Below are 22,228 nucleotides of genomic sequence, written 5' to 3' on the forward strand. Positions count from 1 at the left end.
TAACTAAAGAAGTCATAATTGTATCAACAACAGAACAACAGAATCACACTGACCTATGGCCTGTGTATTAGGCCTGAGTATTTAAATTATTAATCATATGTTTGGACTTCAGTTTGTTGACTTCTTGGCAATTCATTAAAGATAATATTGATCTTCTCACAGCTTTTCTGACAGCGTTCATACCGACAAAATGCATTCCATTTAAATTAGAATTCAAAAGAAAATTTTCAGTATACAAAAATGACTTAAATTAATTCAATCCCTTTCTCCAATTATGTTTTATAAATTTATTTGCTCAGGAATTTTTTTTTTTAAAGCTTTCTATGTGATTCTGCTGTGCAATCAGAATTGCTAACCACTGTCCAAGTGAGAATTACAGTCTCATACTTCTGTTTTCATAATGTGCTATAAATACTAAGTATATAGTACTTGATTTCTTAGTGAATCTATTACTTGCTCTGGAACTTGCTTTTTAGAAAAGCAGGTTGGTCCTTAGCAAGCATCATATAGGTATTCATTTGTTTCACCTTCAAATCTTTTTCTAGGTTGGAGCATTTTATTACTGTCCAGTAGTCACACAAAGTCTGATGGAGCTAAAAATCTTATTTTAAATGTAGATAAATAGGAATCTTACTTACATATTTGACATATTCTTTCCACTGCTGCCACCACTGCATAGAGATGATAAACCAATTGTGTCCTGGCTGCAGACCATATCTGCTCTCTCGTTCTAACCATCCTCTACATACAAAAGAAATTCAGCATATCAAATGGTGTGTAAAACAGATGACCATACACCCATAAATTATCATTAGAAACTTTTCAAAGGAAAAGCATGAAACAGATATATTTGGAAAATGGCCACATATTAAATTAGTGAAACACTGATAATCTAATTTCAGGAGTCATAATACCACTATTAAGACTCCAACTGATGTTTCAAAAACAACTTCACCGAAGAATAATTTAATAACAAGTTATCTGAATTAAGTGTAGAACTCAATGATTTTGGTAAATTTACAGACATGTACAACCATTACCACAATCCGATTTTAGACTATTTCAGATACCCCCAGAAGACATCTTTATGCTTTATTTTTAGTCATTTTTTTAGTCAAATTACTGCCCTCAGCCTCATGACACCACTAGTTTATCTTCTATCTCTTAAAAAGTCACACAGTTATGCCTGACTCTTTTTTTTTTTTTTTTTTAATATTTATTTATTTATTTGCACCAGGTCTTTACTTGCGGCATACAAACTCTTTAGTTGTGGCATGTGGGATCTAGTTCCCTGACCAGGGATTGAACCCAGGTCCCCTGCACTGGGAGCATGGAGTCTTAGCCACTGGACCACCAGGGAAGTCCCTGCCTGACTCTTTGCAACCCCATGGACTGTGGCCCACACCAGGCTCCTCTATCCATGGAATTCTCCAGGCAAAAATAATGGGAGTGGATAGCCATTCCCTTCTCTAGGGGATCTTCCCAGGGATATAACTCAGATCTCCTGGATTGCAAGTGGATTCTTTACTTGTCTGAGTCACACACTCCTGATAGCAGGGTGTAACAATGCCTGTTCTCCCAGTACTGCCATCAGAGTGGCTTGTCAAAATTATTTTTTGTCAATCTGCAAAAGAGACAAATGATGTCTCAGGGTAGCTTTAGTTTGTACTTCTCTTATTATAAAGTCAATTTGATCCTTTCATATGACAATGGGCCATTATATAGCTTTTTTGTGAATTGTTTATTCATGTCTTTTGCTCTTTTTTCTATACTTTTTTTTTGGTATTTTTTTAACTTTGATTTTTAAGAGTTCTTTCTATATCAGATATATTGCTATAGAGCTGTTAAACCGTGTCTGACTCTTTCGGGAGCCCATGGATTATCCCAGTCAGAATTCTCTGTCCATGGGATTTCCTGGGCGAGAATACTCAAGTGGGCTGCCATTTCTGACCATTGCACAATTTTAAAATGGGCAAGGGACTTAAATAAATAAATGGAATGTTATAACACATGGTCTCTTGTATCGGATCTCTTTTACTTAGCATGATGTTTTTGAAGTTCATCTACATTGGAGCAGATACTATTACTTTGTGCTTTTTTTTTTTATTATTATTATTACTGAGTAATATTCCATAGGGTATTTGTGTATATTTTGTTTATCTATCTAATACTTGATAATGTGCAACTGGCAAACTGTTTTCCAAAGCGGCTACACCATTAACTTTCCCATCAGTATTGTATGACGGTTCTAGTTGCTCCACATTCTCACTAACACTTGTTATTTTCTGTCTTTTCTATCACAAATCTATCTAGTGGGTGTGAAGTGGTGTCACAATGTGATTTTAAAAACACTATTCTTATTGAGAAGAAATTCATATAACATAAGGTGGTCTCTGCACATTCTGACTGTACTAAATGCCACTGAATGTCATATATGCTTTACAACGGTTAATTTTATCTTATGCAAACTTCTCCAAAACAATTTCATATACCACAGCTAAGCAGTTATATTCTATTACTCCTTTTCCCTAGCCCTTGACAATCACCAGTCTGCTTTCTGTACTGATAGTTTAGTTTTACCTATTTTGGATATTTCATATAAATGGAATCGTATAATACGTCACCTCTTGTGTCTAGGTTCTTTCATTTGCGAGGTTCATCCATGTCATATCATCTATCAGTACATCATTTCTTTTTATGGCTGAGTGATATTTCATGGCATATATATACATTTTGTTTATCCATTCACCTTACTGATTGATATTTGGGCTGTTCCCACCTTATGGCTATTGTGAACAGTGCTAATAGGAAGATCTGGGTACAAGTATTTTAGTGCCTATTTTCAATTTTTTAGATAAATACCTAGAAGGGAATTGCTGAGTTATGTGGTAATTGCAATTTTGAGGAAATACCAACTTGTTTTCTATAGCAGTTACACCATTTTACAAATTCTACCAGTGACACAATGAGAATCCCAAATTCTCTACATCATCATGAAATTTACTTTCCACTTAAAAATTACAAACATCCTAGTAAGTACAAAGTGGAATTTCATGTGGTTTTGAGTTGCATTTCCTTAATGACAAATGATTTTGAGCATCTTTTCAACTGCTGGATAACCATGTGTATATTATTTGTGTATATCATCTCTGGAGAAATGTGTATTGAAGTCCCTTGCCCGTTTTAAAACTGAGTTATATTTTGGTTGATGAATTGTAGGAGTTCTTTATACATTCTAGTTACTTGATTCTTGTCAGATCTATGATTTACAAACATTATGTCTCAGTCTGTAGGTTTTCTTTTCAGTTTCTTGACAATGCCCTTTGAAGAACAAGCTTTTAATTTAGATGAAGCTAAATTTACCTATTTTTTCTTTTACTGCTTCTGTCCTAAGAGTCACATATAAGAATTCATTTCAAAATCCAAATCAGTCTTGAAGAAATATTTTTTCAGGATATAGAATTCTTGGCTACAGTGTTTTTTTTTTTTTTCTTTTAGCCCTTTAAATTTTATGAAGGATACACATAGGTATCTTAATGCTGTTACTGCTTTTGAGAACCTAATGATGATGTGTCCTGATACGGATCTCTTCAGTATCTTGAAGAGACAGTTCTATTCTCATGTTCACTGCAACATTATTCACAATAGCCAAGGTATGGAAACAATCCAAGTGTCCAAAAATAGATGAAAGGATAAAGAAAATGTGGTGTTTGTGAATATATAAAATGGAATTTTATTCAGCCTTTCAAAATAGGAAATCATGTCTTTACAAAAACACACAGATGAAGCTTGAGGGTATTATTCTAAATGAAATAAGCTGGACAGAGAAAGACAAATACTGCATGGTATCCAAAAAAAAGTTGAATTCAGAAACAGAATAGAAAAGAGGCTGCCAGGAGCTAGGAGAGGGATTAATAAAAATGTACAAATTTTCATTATAAGATACGTGATGGTGATGGGTGCCTTACAGAGGGGGGAATTCTTTCAGAACACATACAATATACCAAGTCATAACATCTTACACTTTAAATATCTTAACCCAATCCCTTGGTTAGGAAACTCATTTAAAAAAACACTTCAAAAAAAAAAAAAACAAAACACTTCATTATGGGATTTATTTGGAGAAACAGGGTGCTACCATAAAGATTACATTAACATGGAAACATACTGTTACCCAGTAACAATATATTTCAGATGTCTGAAATTGTAACTATTTAATGAAAATATACACAGACTGTATCTATAAACTTACCTAATAATTTGTCCTTCCTCTTCTGGAGTAGCTGGTCTTAACCCCAGAACTATGTGACATACCTAGAGATAAAATGGTAAATTAAACTTCACTGGTGCCAATGACTGAACCATAGAATAAGAATATTTCACATTCTCTATAAGATCCACTTCTAGATGGGAACCTAAACTAACAATAGCTTTTGGCTGATGAATTACCAATGATCCACTTGAGCAAATCTGAACTTTAAATTTTGTTTTTTTTTTTAAAGAAATAAATCATTTCAATGGAAGCAATTCCCAAATCTCTGTGATTGGGGGGAAAAAAGAGAGAAAGGAAGAAAAAGAGAAAAAAGGAAGGAAAAAACTACTTTTTAGAATGGTTCATTAATACTATATACCTTAATTACCTCACACAGAGAATATTATCTCCTTTCCTGAAATCTGAAGAGCATACTACAGCACTTGGGTAGAAAGGTAAAGGGGAGATGAAACGGATAACAGAAATGAAGGATAAAGGTAGCATTTCAACTTAAACAGCTCTAAGAAGAACATCAATGCTACCAGTGCTAAATATGCTTTTAAAAAGAGAATTTATTATTTTATTTTTGGCTATGCCGGGTCTTTGTTGCTGCCTGGGCTTTTTCTAGCTGCGGTGAGCGAGAGCTACTCTCTTTTGCAGTCCATGAGCTTCTCATTGTGGGTGACTTTTCTTGTTGCAGAGCATGGCCTCTAGGGTACGTGGGCTTCAGTAGTTGTAGTTGTGGCATGCAGAAACAGTATCTGTGGCCCACAAGCTTAGCTGCTCCATGGCATGTGGAATCTTCCCAGACCAGGGATTGAACCTGTGTCTCCTGCACTGGCAGGCAGATTCTTTTTTTTCTGGCAGGCAAATTTTTAACCACTGGACCACCACGGAAGTTCTAAGTATGCTTTTTAAGGCTCATTTTCTCCTCAATTTATTTGCCTTCTCTAAATCATTATAAAAGAAGTGATTCCCCACCCCCACCCCTGTCATTTTATCATGAAAAATTTCAAAAATACAGAAAAGTTTAAAGAATTTTACACTGAATACCCCATACTCATTACCTAATTCTGACATTAACATTTTATTATAATTCATTTATCCTTCCCTCAATTCATCTATTAATCCATCTTAATTTTTGCATGAATTTCAAAGTAAGTTATAGATATTAGTACAGCTCCCTGTAAATATATCAGCCTGCCTGTTTATAATTTTGTTTACCTTTTGAGGTAAAATTTACTTAACAATACACAAATTAGGTTTATGAGATTCATCCATTTATCAATAGTTCATTCTTTTATTGTTGAGACAATTTTTTAAAGGGTTTTTAAATTGAAGTATAGTTGATTTATAATGTTGTGTTAGTTTCACATGACCTTCATCCAGGCAAGAAACAGAACATTGCTACCTCCCCCAAAGTTCCACTTTGAGTTCCTTCCCAGACACTACAGCAACCTTTGATGTATTCACTACCCTGAATTCTACCACCATGGATTGCTTTTTGTCTGCTTTTGAGTTTTCTGGTCCAGTATTTTCCGTTCCATCATATGTAAGATTCCTTGATGCAGTTGTGTGTAGCAGTAATATATTTATTTTTATTGCTTTAAACTAAACCATGTGTATGCAAGTATCATCATTTTACTTTTATGTATTTATTGCTGATAGGTAGTTAGGTCATTTTCTATTTGGGGCTGTAATAAGAAGTGATTATAAGAACTTATTCTACGTCTTTTGGTGCTCAGATATACAAGTTTCTATAGGGTATAAATAAAAACAGCCAATATTTGTAAGAATTTATATTCCTTCTGGCAATGTGAAAGAGTTACACTTTCTTATTATCTTCAACAACGCTTCATTATCACTTCAAGGCTAATCATTCTAGTGGATGTCTAATGGTATTCCAAGTCCAATTTTAATATGTATTTTCATTATGACGAAAGAAGTTAGCCCTCTTTCATAATTATTAGCTATTTGGATATTCTCTTTTGTGAAGCACCCATTCACATTTTTTGTACATTTTAATATTAAGCTTCTGCCTTGTTTCCCATTGATTTTTGTTCTTTGTATGCCCTAGCTGGGCTTCCCAGGTGGCGCTGGTGGTAAAGAACACACCTGCCAATGCAGGGGATGTAACAGACACTGGTTTGATCCCTGGGTCAGGAAGATTCCACTGGAGAAGGGCATGGCAACCCGCTCCGGTATTCTTGTCTGGAGAGTTCCATGGACAGAGGAAACTGGCTATAGTCCAGGGGGTCAAAGAGTCTAACATGACGGAGTGACTAGCACACACATGCTCTATACACAAGTCTTCTCCTGGACACAAGTAAAGCAATAAATTCTTATCATTTTTTTAATGGCATCTCTTGAAAAAAAAACTCTTGATTTTACTGAAGTCCAACTTAAAACTTTTCTTTGTGCTTGGCACTCTCTGTGCCGTTTAAGAACTCTTTGCCACCTCAAAGTCATTAAAATAGCTATGTTATTTTCTAGACACTTTACTCTTTACTTTCCAAATTTATTAGATTTATAATCTACCTAAAATTACTTTTAAAAAATTTATTTATTTTTAGCTGCAGGATAATTACTTTACAATGCTGCACTGGCCTCCATTGTACAACAGTGTGAACCAGCCACATTAGTTGCTCAGTGGTGTCTCTTTGCAGCCCCACAGACCATAGCCCACCAGGCTCCTCTGTCCATGGAATTCTCCAGGCAAGAATACTGGAGTGGGTAGCCATTCCCTCCTTCAGGGAATCTTTCTGACTCAGGGATCAAACCTGGGTCTCCTGCATCGCAGGCAGATTCTGCACTGTCTGAGCCACTAGGGAAGCCCGAATCAGTCATAATTATAGATATAGATAGCCCTTCCATCCTAAGCCTCCCTTCCCGCTCCCAACCCACCCTTACAGGTCATCACAGAGGACCAGGCAGGGCTCCCTGTCCTATACCGCAGCCTCCTACCAGTCATCTGTTTTATACCCGACAGTGTACATATGTCAATGCTACTTTCTCACTTCATCCTGCCCTCTCCTTCCCCTGCTGTGGCACAATTCTGTTCTCTACATCTGCATCTCTATTGCTTCCCTGCAAATAGCTTCATCAGTGCTATTTTTCTAGATTCTATATATATGCATTAATACACAATATTTGTTTTTCTCTGACTTACTTCACTTTGTTTTTTGTTTCTGGACAAGCAAATTTTATTTTTTTATTTTTTTTCCCATTTATTTTTATTAGTTGGAGGCTAATTACTTGACAATATTGTGTAACAGGGTCTAAAATTATTTTTCATGTAATGGGGTGAATAATGATGCATAGTTTTCCCCATAAGAATACTAATTAATCTGGTACCACTTACTGAAAAGACCACTCTTTCTCATCTGCAGTGCAATGTCTTCTTTGTTATAAATCAAGTGATCACACCTACGTGGTCTGTGTAAGAACTCTCAATGTTGTTCCATTGGTTGATCTAACTTTATGCAGACATCACATTGTTGTAACACTGTTGCTATTTTATAAAAAGTTTTAATATCTGGTAATATAAATCCATTGTTCCTGAATTTCTTCTTTGCTATGTTTTTGACCCTCATACTTCCATGTGTACTTAGAATCCTCTGGTCAAGTTCTACAAAATCTCAGTGACAACAATGAGCTTCTGGGGATTCTGATTTTGAGTGTACAAATCTTTAAGTCAACTGAAGGGGAACTGACACCTTTAACACATTGAGCCTTCCAATCTATAAATATGGGTTATCTCCCTCTGTACTGGATTTTTATTACTGTTGTAATAAATTATCACAGAATTTATAGCTTAAAACAACACAAATTTATTATCTTACAGTTATGCAGGTCAAAAGTAAGGTACAGATCTCTCCAGGATAAAAATCAAGATGGCAACAGGGTGGTATTCCTTTCTGGAGCTCAAAGGAAGAATATGCTTCCTTCCGTTTTCCCGTGTCTAAAGCTCACCCACAATCCTATGCTCATGGCTCTTTCTCTATCTTCAAAGCTAGCAGATCTGCACCTCTCTAGCCCTGCTCCCAATGCCATCTCTTTTTCTCTGACCATAGCTGGGAAAGGTTTTCCACTTCTAAGGACTCGTGTGATTAGACTGGACCCATCTGGATAATTCAGGCCAATCTATTTACACATATATTAAGTGAACATAAAGTTTTTAAAGCATGTCTAAATATGGGATAAAGTGAGCACAGTAAAATGTAATGTTAAAACTTAGATGATGGGTAAATGGGTACTCAATGAAAAAATCTTTCAACTGTTTAATATAATACTGGAAACACTGACATACAGAAACAAATCTCAAGCATATGCTTATTTATAAATTAGAATTACAGGAAAATACTGTCACTGCAAGTCCCTGATAAGCATGAAAAAACAGTCAAGGCAATACAAATATTCAAAATGCTCTGCTACATGAGAGCTACAGGATGATGTAAATACAAACTCAAGTGGTCGAAATGTTTATATAATTAATTATGACTTAAAATTTGAGGATATTATTTTAAGTGAGATTAAAAAAAAAAGCTCATCAATTTTCATATTACCAAGTAAGTCATTTCTGTTTACAATAGTGATTTATATTACCAAGTAAGTCATTTCTGTTTACAGCAGTGATTTATATTACTTTTGTACATTTTTTATTTTCCAAAGCCATCAACTTAAATTCCTGTTGAAAACTGATAGTGGAGTAGCTGAGTGATTTAAATGGGTATTATAAGCGTATCAGATTGCATATGCTTTAAATATACATTAGTTAGTAATTACCCATCAGGAAGAGTTCAATTTCCATTTATTCTAACAGTTATGTCATAGACCTCTTTATTTATAATGGAAGATCTTGATGAAGACAAAGATACCAAACTTTTCTGACTTTCACAGGGGTGCTTTTACAAGGAAAGGAATATACGGAGAATCTCAAATATCACTATTAAGTCAACTTACATATTTATGAAAAACTATGAAAAATGGAAACCATAAACTATTTTTTAAAATGGGAGTGAAAGAACTACGTTAACTGGGAAAACAGTTAAAATCTGGCTGCTCATTCCTAGCAGCTATTCTTTCTTCCTTCTCCTTTGATCTTTTTTGGACCTTATAAAGAATTAGGAAAAAAAAGAAATACTTTTGCATCTAAGATAATCTCTTAACTGGAAAGATTGAATATTTTGTGAAAAATTTACAGGTGCCTATTTATGAACCATCTCTGTTCCATGGCCTTATTAGGAGGGGTCTTTGAAGAAAAATAGCAATTATAATGGCTTTTACAATTTAAATTATTCTGTGTCTACATTCTGCTCTGTCATGAATTTTAAGATAATCAGCTATATTCCACTTTCCTAACTTCTCATGACTTTGAGAAACTTCAGTAGGCACTCATGCTTTATCTCACCATCTTTCAGGTGGTATACAGGATAATGTAGTTTTTTAAATAATATATGGTTTTGTAGCTTAGATGTAGTAACTACTACGTAATGGAAAAGATGCAGAACTACTAGTACCACTGCCCTCTGTATCTGTCATTTACCTTAAACATACCTGGAAAAGTAGATTCAAAAATTCATTGGCAAGAACATTTTTCACACTCCAGATCTGATAGTCTTCTAGAGTAAGATGACCCATCTGAAAGAGAAACAGTATTTTAAAAGATCTCATATTAAGAATGCCCTCATTTTTTATTTGAGTAAAATCTGGTTTATTAAACTTCTAATGATTATTTGTCTGAAAGAAATCCAACAATTTAAGGTAGGTGCTATCTGTTTATCTGAGAAACAGGCCAGCCAGGATAAGTTTAGAGGTAACCAAACTTCGTTAAAGTAGTCAATGGCAATGAGGATCATTTATCACCAACCATTTTCTTCCTTCAACAACACCTGGGAAATAACTCACATCATCTTCTGGTTCAAAGGTTACCTATGGAACCTACAAAAGGCCCCAGATAGGGAAAATGAAGTATTTGCTAATTTTGAAAGCATTTTTACAGACTCTGGATTACGTGCTTTGATCCTAACAATTTTCTAAGACCTCCTTCTTAGAAATATCTAGCAATTTCATCAGAGTTCTTAGAGATTGAAAAGAACTTAATAAAAATAAAAAATGAGTATCTATATTACATTTCCCTAAAATACAATTTAATGTTACTCTTTTGAGTAAAGCAATATTTTTTTGGTTTCAAAGTGTACCAAAAATTACATTTTTCACACATTCTGTATGAAAATCACAGCAAGCTACAGGAGAAAACCTATTATTAATATCCCTAACTAATAAATGTTGTCAAACTAAGTTCAAGAATTTATTATTTGTAAAGTACATGCTTATTTATATTACATGGTTATTCTGGGTGCTATTAAAGAACTCAGAAGAGACCTTTACCAATATTACTTTAGAAATTTTGTAAAAGAATGTATGTATCCAGATTAAGATAGTCATTTCCATCATCTCCTTATGGTCCTTCCCAGTTTAATCACTCATCTGCAAAACCACTGTCATACACCTATTACCATTTGCTGGTTTTGTCTCTATTCTCAAACTTCATATAAATGGAATCATACAATGTCTTTTCATTTTTCCAGCATTTCCTTTGCTCAGTACAAGGTTAGCCTTTCTATAACTTATTAAAATGGGAGAAATAAAGATTATAAACTGTAGATGGCAAGGGCTGTGTTTACTTAATTTTTATAACATGCCTACCTTATAAAATATAAATGTTTTTATGTATATAGCACTTCAGTGGAGTTGTTTAAAGATGGAATAGGCTGTGCTTGCTTCGACAGCACATATACTGAAATTGGAAATATGGAATGGGCTATCTTTAGAGACAACTTGGAGGGACTGTAACCACTGGTCCAAATAAACATTTGGTTGAGACAATGTGGAAGAGATTTAAATATATATTCAAGCTATATATACCAATTCAAAGTATGAGACATTTTTAGAAAAAAATCAGTCCCAGCTGGACTCACCTTTGTGGTGTCATGTGCATTCAATATGCCTTCTACAATGTCACATAGATCCATGTGTAATTCCTGTAAAAACAGAAACCCAAAGAAGTAATTAGAAAAAAGCAGATATCATTTTTATTAGTCAGTGACTAAGTATATGATGTTGGGCTTCCCTGGTAGCTCAGAGGTAAAGAATCTGCCTGCCAATGCAGAAGACATGGGTTCAGTCCCTTGGTTGGGAAGATTGTATGGAGAAGGAAATGACAACCCACTCCAGTATTGGTGCCTGGGAAATCCTATGGACACAGAAGCCTAGCCAGACTACAGTCCATGGGGTTGCAAAAGAGTCAAACACAACTTCAAACACAACTTAGCGTCCAAACAACAATAACAAAAGTATATGATATTTTGGTCAAACATTTACAATACATTCAGTTTATTAAATTTTCTAAGGCAAATTCTCTTCCCAATTTTGTACTTTTAACTACAGATATTTTGAGTAGCATAATAGAGCAACTAGAAGTCAGAGCAAATCCTTTATTCTTGATCTCTTTAAAAATTTTATTCACTCCATTTTCCTGTTGGCGTGAAGTCTACATGCACCAAAAAGTATACACAATCAGAATTTACCGGGATATCATCGGTGCGGTTATCCTTCCAGACCTCTAAGAGTGCAACCACCATGTTTCTCAGTTCAACCCTGGAGAGAACTCCATCACGGTCAACATCGAACACCTTGAAGCAAACTAAACAAAAGAAACTCTTTTGGAGGGAAATCACTTTTATACTCTGAAGTACAATACATATTACTAGAAGCTGCCCTAGTAAAATTACTAAGTTTCTCAAGCAAGTATATCCTGGATTAAGTTCTCATCTGGAGCGGACTATGTCATGGAAGTCCTCTGAATTTGTAGGGCTTCTTGCACACATTTCTAAGTCTCTCTCTCCCAATCATTAGCCAGGCTGGAGAACCCTATCCTTCCCCTAAATCTAGAGCTAAATTCCTTATAAACTGAAAAATACTAATAAGATCCAAGTTACTATACATTATCTTGCAGATTTTGAGGTGGTAATTCAAGCCTTTAATTTCCAATATTTAAAAACTGATCCTTTCACAGGTGATTCTCACAATGCTGAAAATACTCCATCTACATTAAGAATCAACAACAAGCTGGTACATTTGGCCCTCCATGCCCATGCGTTCCACATTCCCAGATTCAACCACAAAACAAAAATATATAAAAATTAAAAAAAAAATCTTCAGAAAGTTCCCAAGAGTAAAACTTGAATTTGCCACACACTGGCAACTATTTACATAGCATCTATACTGTATTTACAACTATTTACATTGCGTTAGGTATTATAAGTAACCTAGAGATGATTTAAAGTTACATAAGAATATGTACATAGGTTATATGCAAACACTATGCCATTTTATATAATAAATTGAGTATTCGTGGATTTTGGTGTCCGAGGGGGGCCCCAGAACCAACTCCCAGCTGATAGCGAGAGATAACCATACAAAGATATTCCCTCTCCAGTGTAATCAAAGGCACACTCAAATTTTTTTTTTTTGCTAAAGAACAAGTTCAACTCTTCAATTTTTTGTTTATATACAACAGGCTAACAGAAATACTAACATTTGCTAATTAACATCAAATGAATCACTCTAGCTTATTAACTTGCACTAGCAAAAAACAATTTAAAAAAAAATTTAAGGCAATAGTAAACTCCAACTGAGAAGCAAAGATGTCAGCCTATTTAGTATTTGAACTTTAATGGAAACAAATAATCTATCATAAAGTCATGCTGGAATAATGGTATACCATATCAAAGAAGAAAAAAGAAATCTAACAAGTAGCATATCCAAAACAGGCAACATTTGTGAAACTGTATTTTTGAAAGACACAGAGATAATGACTTTTGTAAATATATTAGAATTAGATTCCAATTAAATGTAAACTGTTATGTTTTCTCAAATATGGTTAAGATTTATTAAAGCAATATACTAATGCTTATAAATTATGGCATAACATTTTTAGCTAGGTTTAAAAGATTTTAGTATTTAATAAAATTGTGTTTTGATCATAAATTTCATTTTGTTAATATTAATGTATAGAAGTGAGAGAAAATAAATTATAATTCAAGTCATGTAAGACACAAAATTTTCCATACAGACTACCAGAAAATATTTTCTAAATGCTTAACATTTTCAAAGATATCATGATCGATGTAGTTCATTTATCATGAACTGCACCTTCATCTGGAAAATCAACCCCATTACTAATGACAAAGATTCCAAATCACTCCACAGTAAAAAAAAAAAAAAAAAAAAAAAAGATGACTAAACCCTTACAGTGACCTCACTAGAACTTCAACATAGATATTTGCCAAAGTAATGAAAATTTAAGCTTTAATCCACAGATGATTTCTACATGCATGAATGCTTATATTTTTCTCCGTATCGTTTGCAAATTTTGTGACAATGTTTAACACACTCACATTTTTGTCTTTCAGCCAAAGGTCCTCTGCAACAGGCTGATAACCCACAGGATATCTCCTTAAAATCTATGTGATTGTCACGATTTTCATCAAAAGCATTAAACAAACCTATAAAATAGGAAAAGACAATATAAATCAGAATCAACAAATTTCCTAATGTTAATGACATGTTTATGAAAGGAGGCATGACTTTTCCCCATAAACTACTGAATTAAAAATAAAAGTTTATCAGTAGCTCCCATTGTCTCAGTTTTTTTTTCCTGATATAATTATAAAACTTAACTTTCTTTTAACAGAAAATACATTACTATCATTTAGTGTTTGGTTCTATTTGCCCGCCTATCTCTTATCTCATATCAAATCCTATAGCTAAAAATGACTATAGTATGTAAAAAAATAAAAACAAATTTAAAAAATTAAGAATTGAAAAAAAAAAAAAAGTCAGAGACCACAACTATTCTTATTTGGAAATAATGAGAAGAAAAAGGAAAAAAGAAGAAAAGTTGAACTGCATACCAAAGATATACTGTGCTGTTATTTATAAGCTACATTAAGCTCTTTCATGAGGCAAAAAAAAAATAATACAGTATAAGAGAAAGAAATTCTGTATTGCAGTCTTCTTTGTGCTACTTAATATTATAAATATCTTAAACTTCAGAAATAAAAGGGCATTTATAATATAATCTTGTGGTTTTTAAACTTTTTATAAAACATAGAAATGAAATAATTTTGTTTTCAAATAAAATGACTTATCACTCTCTAGTTCTAAAAAGGTTAAAACACAACTGCACTTCTGAAGTAGGTGATGTCCTATCTGTTCTGGTTCCCCTATCAAGTATTTCTGAAATACACTGGGAATGTGAAGAATACAGATAGTCTACAAGACTCTACTTCTGTGCCCTCAGTTTAAAGAGTAGAAAAATCAAAACTAAAGGAGGAGTTAAACGACTTGCCAAAAGAAAGTTTAAAAAGGTCTGAACCAGAAGAAAAACCCAAATATTCAGACTCCATATGTGGTTTTTGTGATATCACCCAACAACTACTGTTTACATTTCCATCTTTTTAAGTGATAGCAATGAAAAATTTAGGGCTAAGTGGGAACTGTAGATATGGTCCAGTCCAGTGGTTTCCTAATCTTTTTTTAGGTGAGGGAAGAAGTGATACAGCAGTGGAACCTTTTTCTTCTTCTTTTTTTATTTTTGCTGTGCCACACACAGGACCCTACTTCTCAACCGGAAATTGAACCCAGGCCCTTGGCAGTGAAATCAAGGAGTCCTAACCGCTGGACTGTCAGGGAATTTCCCCAGTGAACCTTCTTACGTGAAAGAAAAACTGTGGAGGTTCTCGAGCTGAGGCAGAGGTGGGGCTGTATGTGGAAGTCCAGAGCTTTGCCTGCTCAGTGGCCACCTCCCTAATTCCTGCACTATAGGAGTGAGTTTCTGAGGCACCCATAGGAGCACAGTTTCATAACCACTGTCATGGTCAAAACATTTTATATATGAGAATATACAGGTGAGAGGGAGGTTTCCCAGGTGGCCCTAGTGGTAAAGAACCTACTTGCCAATGCAGGAGCCACAAGAGAACCTAGTTCAGTTCCTGGGTTGGGAAGATTCCCTGGAGGATGGCATGGTAACCCACACCAGTATTCTTCCTGGAGAATCCCATGGACAGAGGAGCCTGGCGGGCTACAGTCCATGGGGTCAAAGAGTCGAACATGACTGAGTGACTAATTAGCACATACGTACAGATGAGAGAGCTAAACTGACTTATGCAAGGTTACATAAGTAGAACAGGACGCTCAAGACTATAATCTTAATTCCAATTTAATTTTCCTCCCCAGCAAACAAACTATTTGCAAGAAACCTGAAAACCTATAACATTATGGTCTTTTAGAGTTAAGACGTATTGGTTAGAAATAAAAGATGGTCTCATGTGTGTTTAGCAAGGAACATCACAGAAACAGAATGATTCCTACCTTCACTTAGAGATGGACGAATTGGTGGTGAAACCAATGGGCCAAATGTCTCTAAATCGAATCGTCCAGTTCGGGATTGAGCCTTCAGCAACCAATAGCGTTTCTCCAGATCAATGATGTCTGATTCCTCCACTGAGAGTCAAATCAAACAAGATCATAAAACCTCAGTCTTCTCTTCTAGGCAGTTAGTTAGCTCATCCTGATAATGCAACTTCTAAGGATATATTTTAATTTCCCAGTTATACTGCTAAAAACTACCTAAAACAAAACTCTGAAAGACAAACACATTATACCTAAAATGAAATGAAAAGTAAGTCAAATGAACATAAAACAGGTTTTATGTTTAAAATGGAATTTTTTTTTCCAGTGGGCTATTTTAAGTCCAACATGTAAAACAGTAAACAACTGAGATGTTTCATTCTGGTTTCCCACAACATTTTTATCGGTACTCATTTTTGGTAATATTCAATCTCTATCCTGGATTTGATGATTTTATATAAATATATAAATATTTTTATAAATATCATATAAATAAACATTATATATTAATTATAATTATATTTATATAGAACTATAATATATAAAATATATTCATATATTATAATTATATTAATATATAATTATATAATTACTGTATAATATAAATTATATATAAATATAAATATATAAATTATATATACATATTATATAAAATATTAGAAAATATATAAAATATTTACTTTTATAATATATATATTTTTTCTTTCCTGGCTATACTGTAAACATCCTAACAGAAGGATCCCATGTCTGATTTATCCTGTTGATATGGTAACTACTTACACATTCAATACTTATTAAAGAAACAAAAAGGAACAGGATAAAAGATGTTAAAAGTAATGAAGTTCCCTTCGATGTTCACCTGAAACTATCACAACACATTGTTAATCGGCTATATCCCATTATATAATAAAAAGTTAAAAGATATATATTAAAAAAAACAAAAATTATGAAGTCAATAAATGAGAAAGAAAGTAGATTAGAATTTATAATGTGATAGGTAATAGGGGCATCATGAAAACATGAACAACTTTTTCTCCTCATTCATCAGAAAACGCATTTTCTTTTTAAAAAAAATCACAGATAAGCTCTAACTATGGTTACATTCTATATGTGTGTTTTTTTTCCTTCCAAGGAACAAAGACTGAAAAAATTATTAGAATCTCAGTGACCTGTAAGGCAATATCAAAAGTACAGCAAGGCTTCCCGGGTGGCTCAGTGGTAAGAGAGTCCACCGGCCAACGCAGGAGACCGGGTTTGATCCCTGGTGCAGGAAGATCCCACGTGTCGTGAGGCAACTAAGCACATGTGCCATGACTACTGATCCTGTTCTCCAGAGCCTGTGCTCTGCAACTACTGAATCCTGCTCACTCTAGAGCCCATGCTCCACAACGAGAGAAGCCACTGCAACGAGAAGCCCACGCGCTGCAACTAGAGAGTAGCCCTCACAACTAGGGAAAAGCCCGCGCAGCAGCAAAGGTTCAGCACAGCCAAAAATAAAATAAAAAAATTTTTTAAAAGCACAGCATACATATTATCGGGGGTCCCAGAAAAGAGTGGGCAGAAAATGTTTAAAACAATTAACAACTGAAAAATCTTCAAATTTGACAAAAACTATAATCCTATAATCCAGAAGTTCAATGAACCCTGTGTAAGAAAAATTCAAAGAAAACCAAACCAAGGTAAGATGTGATCAAATTGCTGATAAAGAAACAAATCTCTAAAGTAGCATGAGAGGGGAGAAAAAATACATTATAACCAGGGGAATTAAGCAATGATTTCTCTTCAGAAACAAGGCAGCCAGAAGACAATGGGGGCAGGGGGAGGGGAAGAGGATCAAAAAGGAGTAAAAAACAAAAACCTTATTAATCTCAAATTCTGTAACTTATGAAAACTCCTTCAAAAATAAAGGTAAAATAAAGCATTTTTTGGGCAAACAAAAGCTGAGAGAATTCATCAACAGCAGAACTATACCAAAAGGAATATAAAAAGATGATCTTCAGATTAAGTTAAGTGATACCAGATGGAAACCACTATCTATACAAAGGAATGATGAAAACAGGAAATGCTCGGCTCCTAACGTCCACTTGATATCATTAATCATAACAGATTGTGGGTGGGCGTTTAGCTGCAGCTTTGGTTAGATGAAGTATACCTGTAGTTCAATGTTCTGAAGGTGAGCTCATATTTCTGTTCCAGAGAGCCCAGAAACTACCAGTTTTTGAATCTAGAGGGCTACAAATTCTAGCCTCATTGGCTGCATGCATGTTTGTATAAATAATATTCTATTAGCACACAATAACATTTACATACATAGTTTATGGTTGCTAATATGTTACAATGGCAGAGTTGAATAATTGTAATGAAGAGCCATATGGCCCACAAGTCTGAAATACTTACTGCCTTTTTAAGAATATGTGTGCCATCCTTGAATTGAAATTGCACAACCACAAGACTCCAACTCTATAAAATGACAGCATCTGAGGACCACAGAGTCTTCAGACTGCAACCTTCAAGATTCTGAGACTTCAAAACTGTGAGTCCATGAAACTGCCTAGCTTCAGTCTCAGCAAAATTTCCACAGGACAGAACTACTGGCTGGAGATGATTAACTCCTGACAGTATGAGGGTTACATGGGCAGAGATCTCAAGGAGGCAAGGGGTCCAATCATGGAGAAAAAACACTTTAGACAGAAGGAACAAGGATAGAGGCTTTGAGATGAGAGCATGCCTCGAAAGCTCAAGGAAGAGAAAGAACAAGAGTGGCTAAAGTGAAGTTAGTAAGCGGAAGGAATAATCATAATAGTAAGGAGAGAGTAGTAGGAGATAAAGTCAGCAAGAAAACAGGTCACTGGAAGGATTCTGATTTTAAGTGAACTGTGAACCACTGGAGGGTCTGAAGCAGAGGAATGCCATAATCCAACCAATAAACACCACTTTTGACTGCTGAGTTAGGAATAGCCTGGTGGGCAGCTAAGAAGAGAAGTGTGTTTAAATCAATACATGCAGTTAAAAAACATAAAGACTATAATAGATTAACAAGTACAAGACATACAATTCATAAAAATGGGGAGAACTTTTCACTAAGAATAAAACGTCATTTGAAAAGAACAATTTAAACAGAATCATGCTACTTCTCTACTTCAAAACTTCTTAACCCTCTTTCCCAAGATACCTGCATGGCTATTTCCACAACTCCTTCAGATCTTTTCTCTTATGTCACATTCTCAGATCTTCCAAAGTCCATCCCATCCAATGACATTCCTCCACCCCTTTCCTTCTTTATTTACTTTGCTCTCTACGACTCATTTGTTTTGTTTATTGCTGTCTCCTTCAACTAGAACATATGCTCCTTGTAGGCAGGTTTTTGGGTCTATTTTATTCTTTGCTATGTTCTAAAACTTAGAATACCTGGTACATTTTGAGCACTCCATAAATTTTTTTAATGGACAAATAGCTTACAAGTTACCTGGGAAGACAAGAACAATGTATTTTAAATTTCCAGTGACTTCAAAGCATTCATTCTTACACTATTTCTTAGCAGTTTTAATAAAAATTTCAGGGAAAAAACTTGTCCTCATCAGCAAGATATCTAAGAGATAGTCAAATCAACATAAGTATCATAGCCATAAAAATTGGTTAATAAATGAAAACATATTCCACCAATTTACATAAAATTTTAAGAAAAAAGCTACTCCTTTGGCTTGACCTTCAAGGGGCTCCCAGGACAGAAAGCTAATGTGTCTCTGTTTTTCCTTCCTATCCCCTACTCTACTCTGACGCTCACTATTTCTAAGATCTGAAAGATAGTCTTTACTTAAAGGACCTAGGAATGACTTTCTTTTGAAAACAAAAAATAAAAATCCTTTGCTGGGAGAACAAAATTTTGTACACATCATCTTATACATCAGTAAATGAAAGAAGTGAGATTTTCAGAAAGACACTGTTCTAATTTATTCTTAAGTAGAAATAAAAGTTCATCGGAATAACTATACACCTGTCATAGCTGAAAACAAAAAAGACTTTGAGACATGTACCTGGAGTCAAGTACATTGATTCTCATTAGTCCCCACAATTTACAAAGACGAATGCTCTCCTGGAAAGTTCTTGCTTTGCCTATCCTAGAACATATATTCTTAAAACCTATGGAGAAGGAGTCCAAGAGCAACAATGAAGTTACCCTACACTTGAAGTAAGGGCTGCCCTGGTGGCTCAGACAGTAAAGAATCTGCCTGCAAAGCGGGAGACTGAAGTTTGATCCCTGGCTCCGAAAGATCCTCTGGAGAAGGAAATGACAACCCACTCCAGTATTCTTGCCTGGAAAATCCCATGGACAGAGGAAACTGTCAGGCTACAGTCCATGGGGCTGCAAAGAGTTGGACACTACTGAGTGACTAAGTCGGTAGTAGTGACACTACTGAGTGAGTAAGTCAGAAAGCAGTCACATTCCACTTCCCACTTCTTGAAGTAAAGGAAACTAATCACTTATTATTTACTAAAAGTAATGAGTAACTGAGTGATAAGGATATAAGATAATGTATTTCATGAAGTTAAAAAATGAAAATACTAATAACACTAAGTTGATTTTAAAATTTGTATTACTTGTTTTTATTAAACTAGTGATATATTTTGCTGCATGAAAAATATTAAAAATGTAGGTAATTTAAAAAAGGAAAAGGAAACGTAGTTCTTTGCCTTCATTTAACTATAATCATAAATGTACTTGATTGTCACCTGGGTTGTTTGGGAAGATTACATCTAATAACTTCATTCTATCATCTATACCATTGTATGATTTTTCACATTACACAAAATCCTAGTTCAGAAGGGGTTTTTTATGCTATGCCTCATGGCTTGCAGGATGCAGAATCTCAATTCCCCAACTAGGGACTGAATCCAGGCAGCAACAATGAAAGTGCCGAATCCTAACCACCAGGGAACTCCCCCTAGTTCACAGTTTTAAATAATCAATGGGATAAATTCATTTTTACGATTTTACAGAAAAATCATCAAAAGCGAGTGAAAGTCACTCAGTTGTGTTCGACTCTGTGACCCCATGGACTATATGGTCCATGGAATTCTTCAGGCCAGAATACTGGAGTAGGTAGCCTTTCCCTTCTCCAGGGGATCTTCCTGACCCAGGAACTGAACAGAGGTCTCCTGCATTGCAGGCGGATTTTTTTTTTTTTTTTTTTTACCAACTGAGCTATCTGGGAAGCCCAAAATCATCAAAAAAGATGACACAAAAAAAGATACAATTTTCATACAAGGTACATGTCTCAGGTACATACAATATAACTATCATATATTTTTTCCTATTTAACCAAATAACAAATATATTACATCCATACTACATTCATTAACTATATTGTAAACTCTTGATGAATCAACCTTCGCAAAGGTTCAATTACTTTGTAACTGGAATTGATTTTTAAAATTATATGAAACTTCTACCAGTTGTCAGCTGAACTGCTGAGAAGAAAAATAACTAACTTTATTTTCACTTAAAGAAGTCAGAGGTAATAATTGCAGTACTCACTCTATTTGCAATTCAAAAATCAATACCAAAACTTCTACTTTATTTGCTAAACAGGAATGAATTTATCACCCATCTATGGGTATAATTTTTTCTGGTTCACAACAGTAGCATAACATATTCCCAACGGTCTTGGCCTGCCCTTTGGGCCATCAAGTCCCACCTTACCAGAAGGCTCCAGCTGCAGAAACTGCTTTTTAATGCCAGAATTGGATTCTCATTTAAAAACCAAAACAAGGCCCAGCAAAATATCAAGTATTTTCAAAGAAGAACACAGTTCTGCAACATTTCTGAGAAAGCAACCTGTTCTCAAAAGCAATGACCTTCTGCAATCTACTTAAGCCTTACATCATTACAATCAGGTAAGAGGATATTGAAGAAGGGACATGAAGATTTACTAGGCAGTTGATGGTCTAAGAATTACTCAAGTACTTTTTTCTTACACAAAGGAGATCTTAACACTGCAAACTAAAATGTGGCAAGGTAATATAATATGTATATTTTAGTTGAGATAAATGCTAAAATAGAGACTATATAAATTTGACTCAGATAAGAAAAGAAAAACAATGAAAAAGAGTTCAATGGCCCTAAAATTAGCCCCAATATTTATAAATTACCTCAGGATCTAGATTCTACTATTTGAAACACACATTTACAGAAAGAATTAGCACACATATTTTCTTCTAAATAATATACCTGAGCTCTATGAAAATATGATCATCATTAAGGAAAAAAATTCTCAATTTAAAACACAGTCCTTAAAATTCACAGTTCTTCTAATCACCTAATTCACTGCTGGTAAATGGGCAATCATTCAATGATCTTGCTGGATGCAGTGAAATTAATTATTAAAGAGAAATTCAAAATAATAATCATTTGAAGGTATCCCAAGGGGGGAAAAAAAGGAAACTGGAAAAGTGAGCCTGCAAGGCTGTTTGTTCAAAGTAAGTCTGAGGAAGATGGCTTAC

General features: G+C 34.6%; 1 protein-coding gene across 3 annotated transcripts in view; it reads right to left on the minus strand.

Moving 5' to 3' along the window:
* USP32 (ubiquitin specific peptidase 32) overlaps window positions 1-22,228 on the minus strand; it is a 205,480-nt gene that overhangs the window by 46,684 nt on the left and 136,568 nt on the right. For all 3 annotated transcript variants that reach the window (XM_043481830.1, XM_043481820.1, XM_043481811.1), the window contains exons 6-12: window positions 15,689-15,820; window positions 13,714-13,821; window positions 11,842-11,957; window positions 11,233-11,295; window positions 9,809-9,892; window positions 4,253-4,314; window positions 639-741 (exon numbers count right to left, since the gene is read on the minus strand). In XM_043481830.1, the coding sequence (XP_043337765.1) occupies window positions 639-741; window positions 4,253-4,314; window positions 9,809-9,892; window positions 11,233-11,295; window positions 11,842-11,957; window positions 13,714-13,821; window positions 15,689-15,820 (668 nt within the window). The remainder of the gene's footprint in view (window positions 1-638; window positions 742-4,252; window positions 4,315-9,808; window positions 9,893-11,232; window positions 11,296-11,841; window positions 11,958-13,713; window positions 13,822-15,688; window positions 15,821-22,228) is intronic.

Source organism: Cervus canadensis, chromosome 1 (genome assembly GCF_019320065.1).
Source record: "Cervus canadensis isolate Bull #8, Minnesota chromosome 1, ASM1932006v1, whole genome shotgun sequence".
In the NCBI taxonomy this organism is placed as follows: domain Eukaryota; kingdom Metazoa; phylum Chordata; class Mammalia; order Artiodactyla; family Cervidae; genus Cervus; species Cervus canadensis.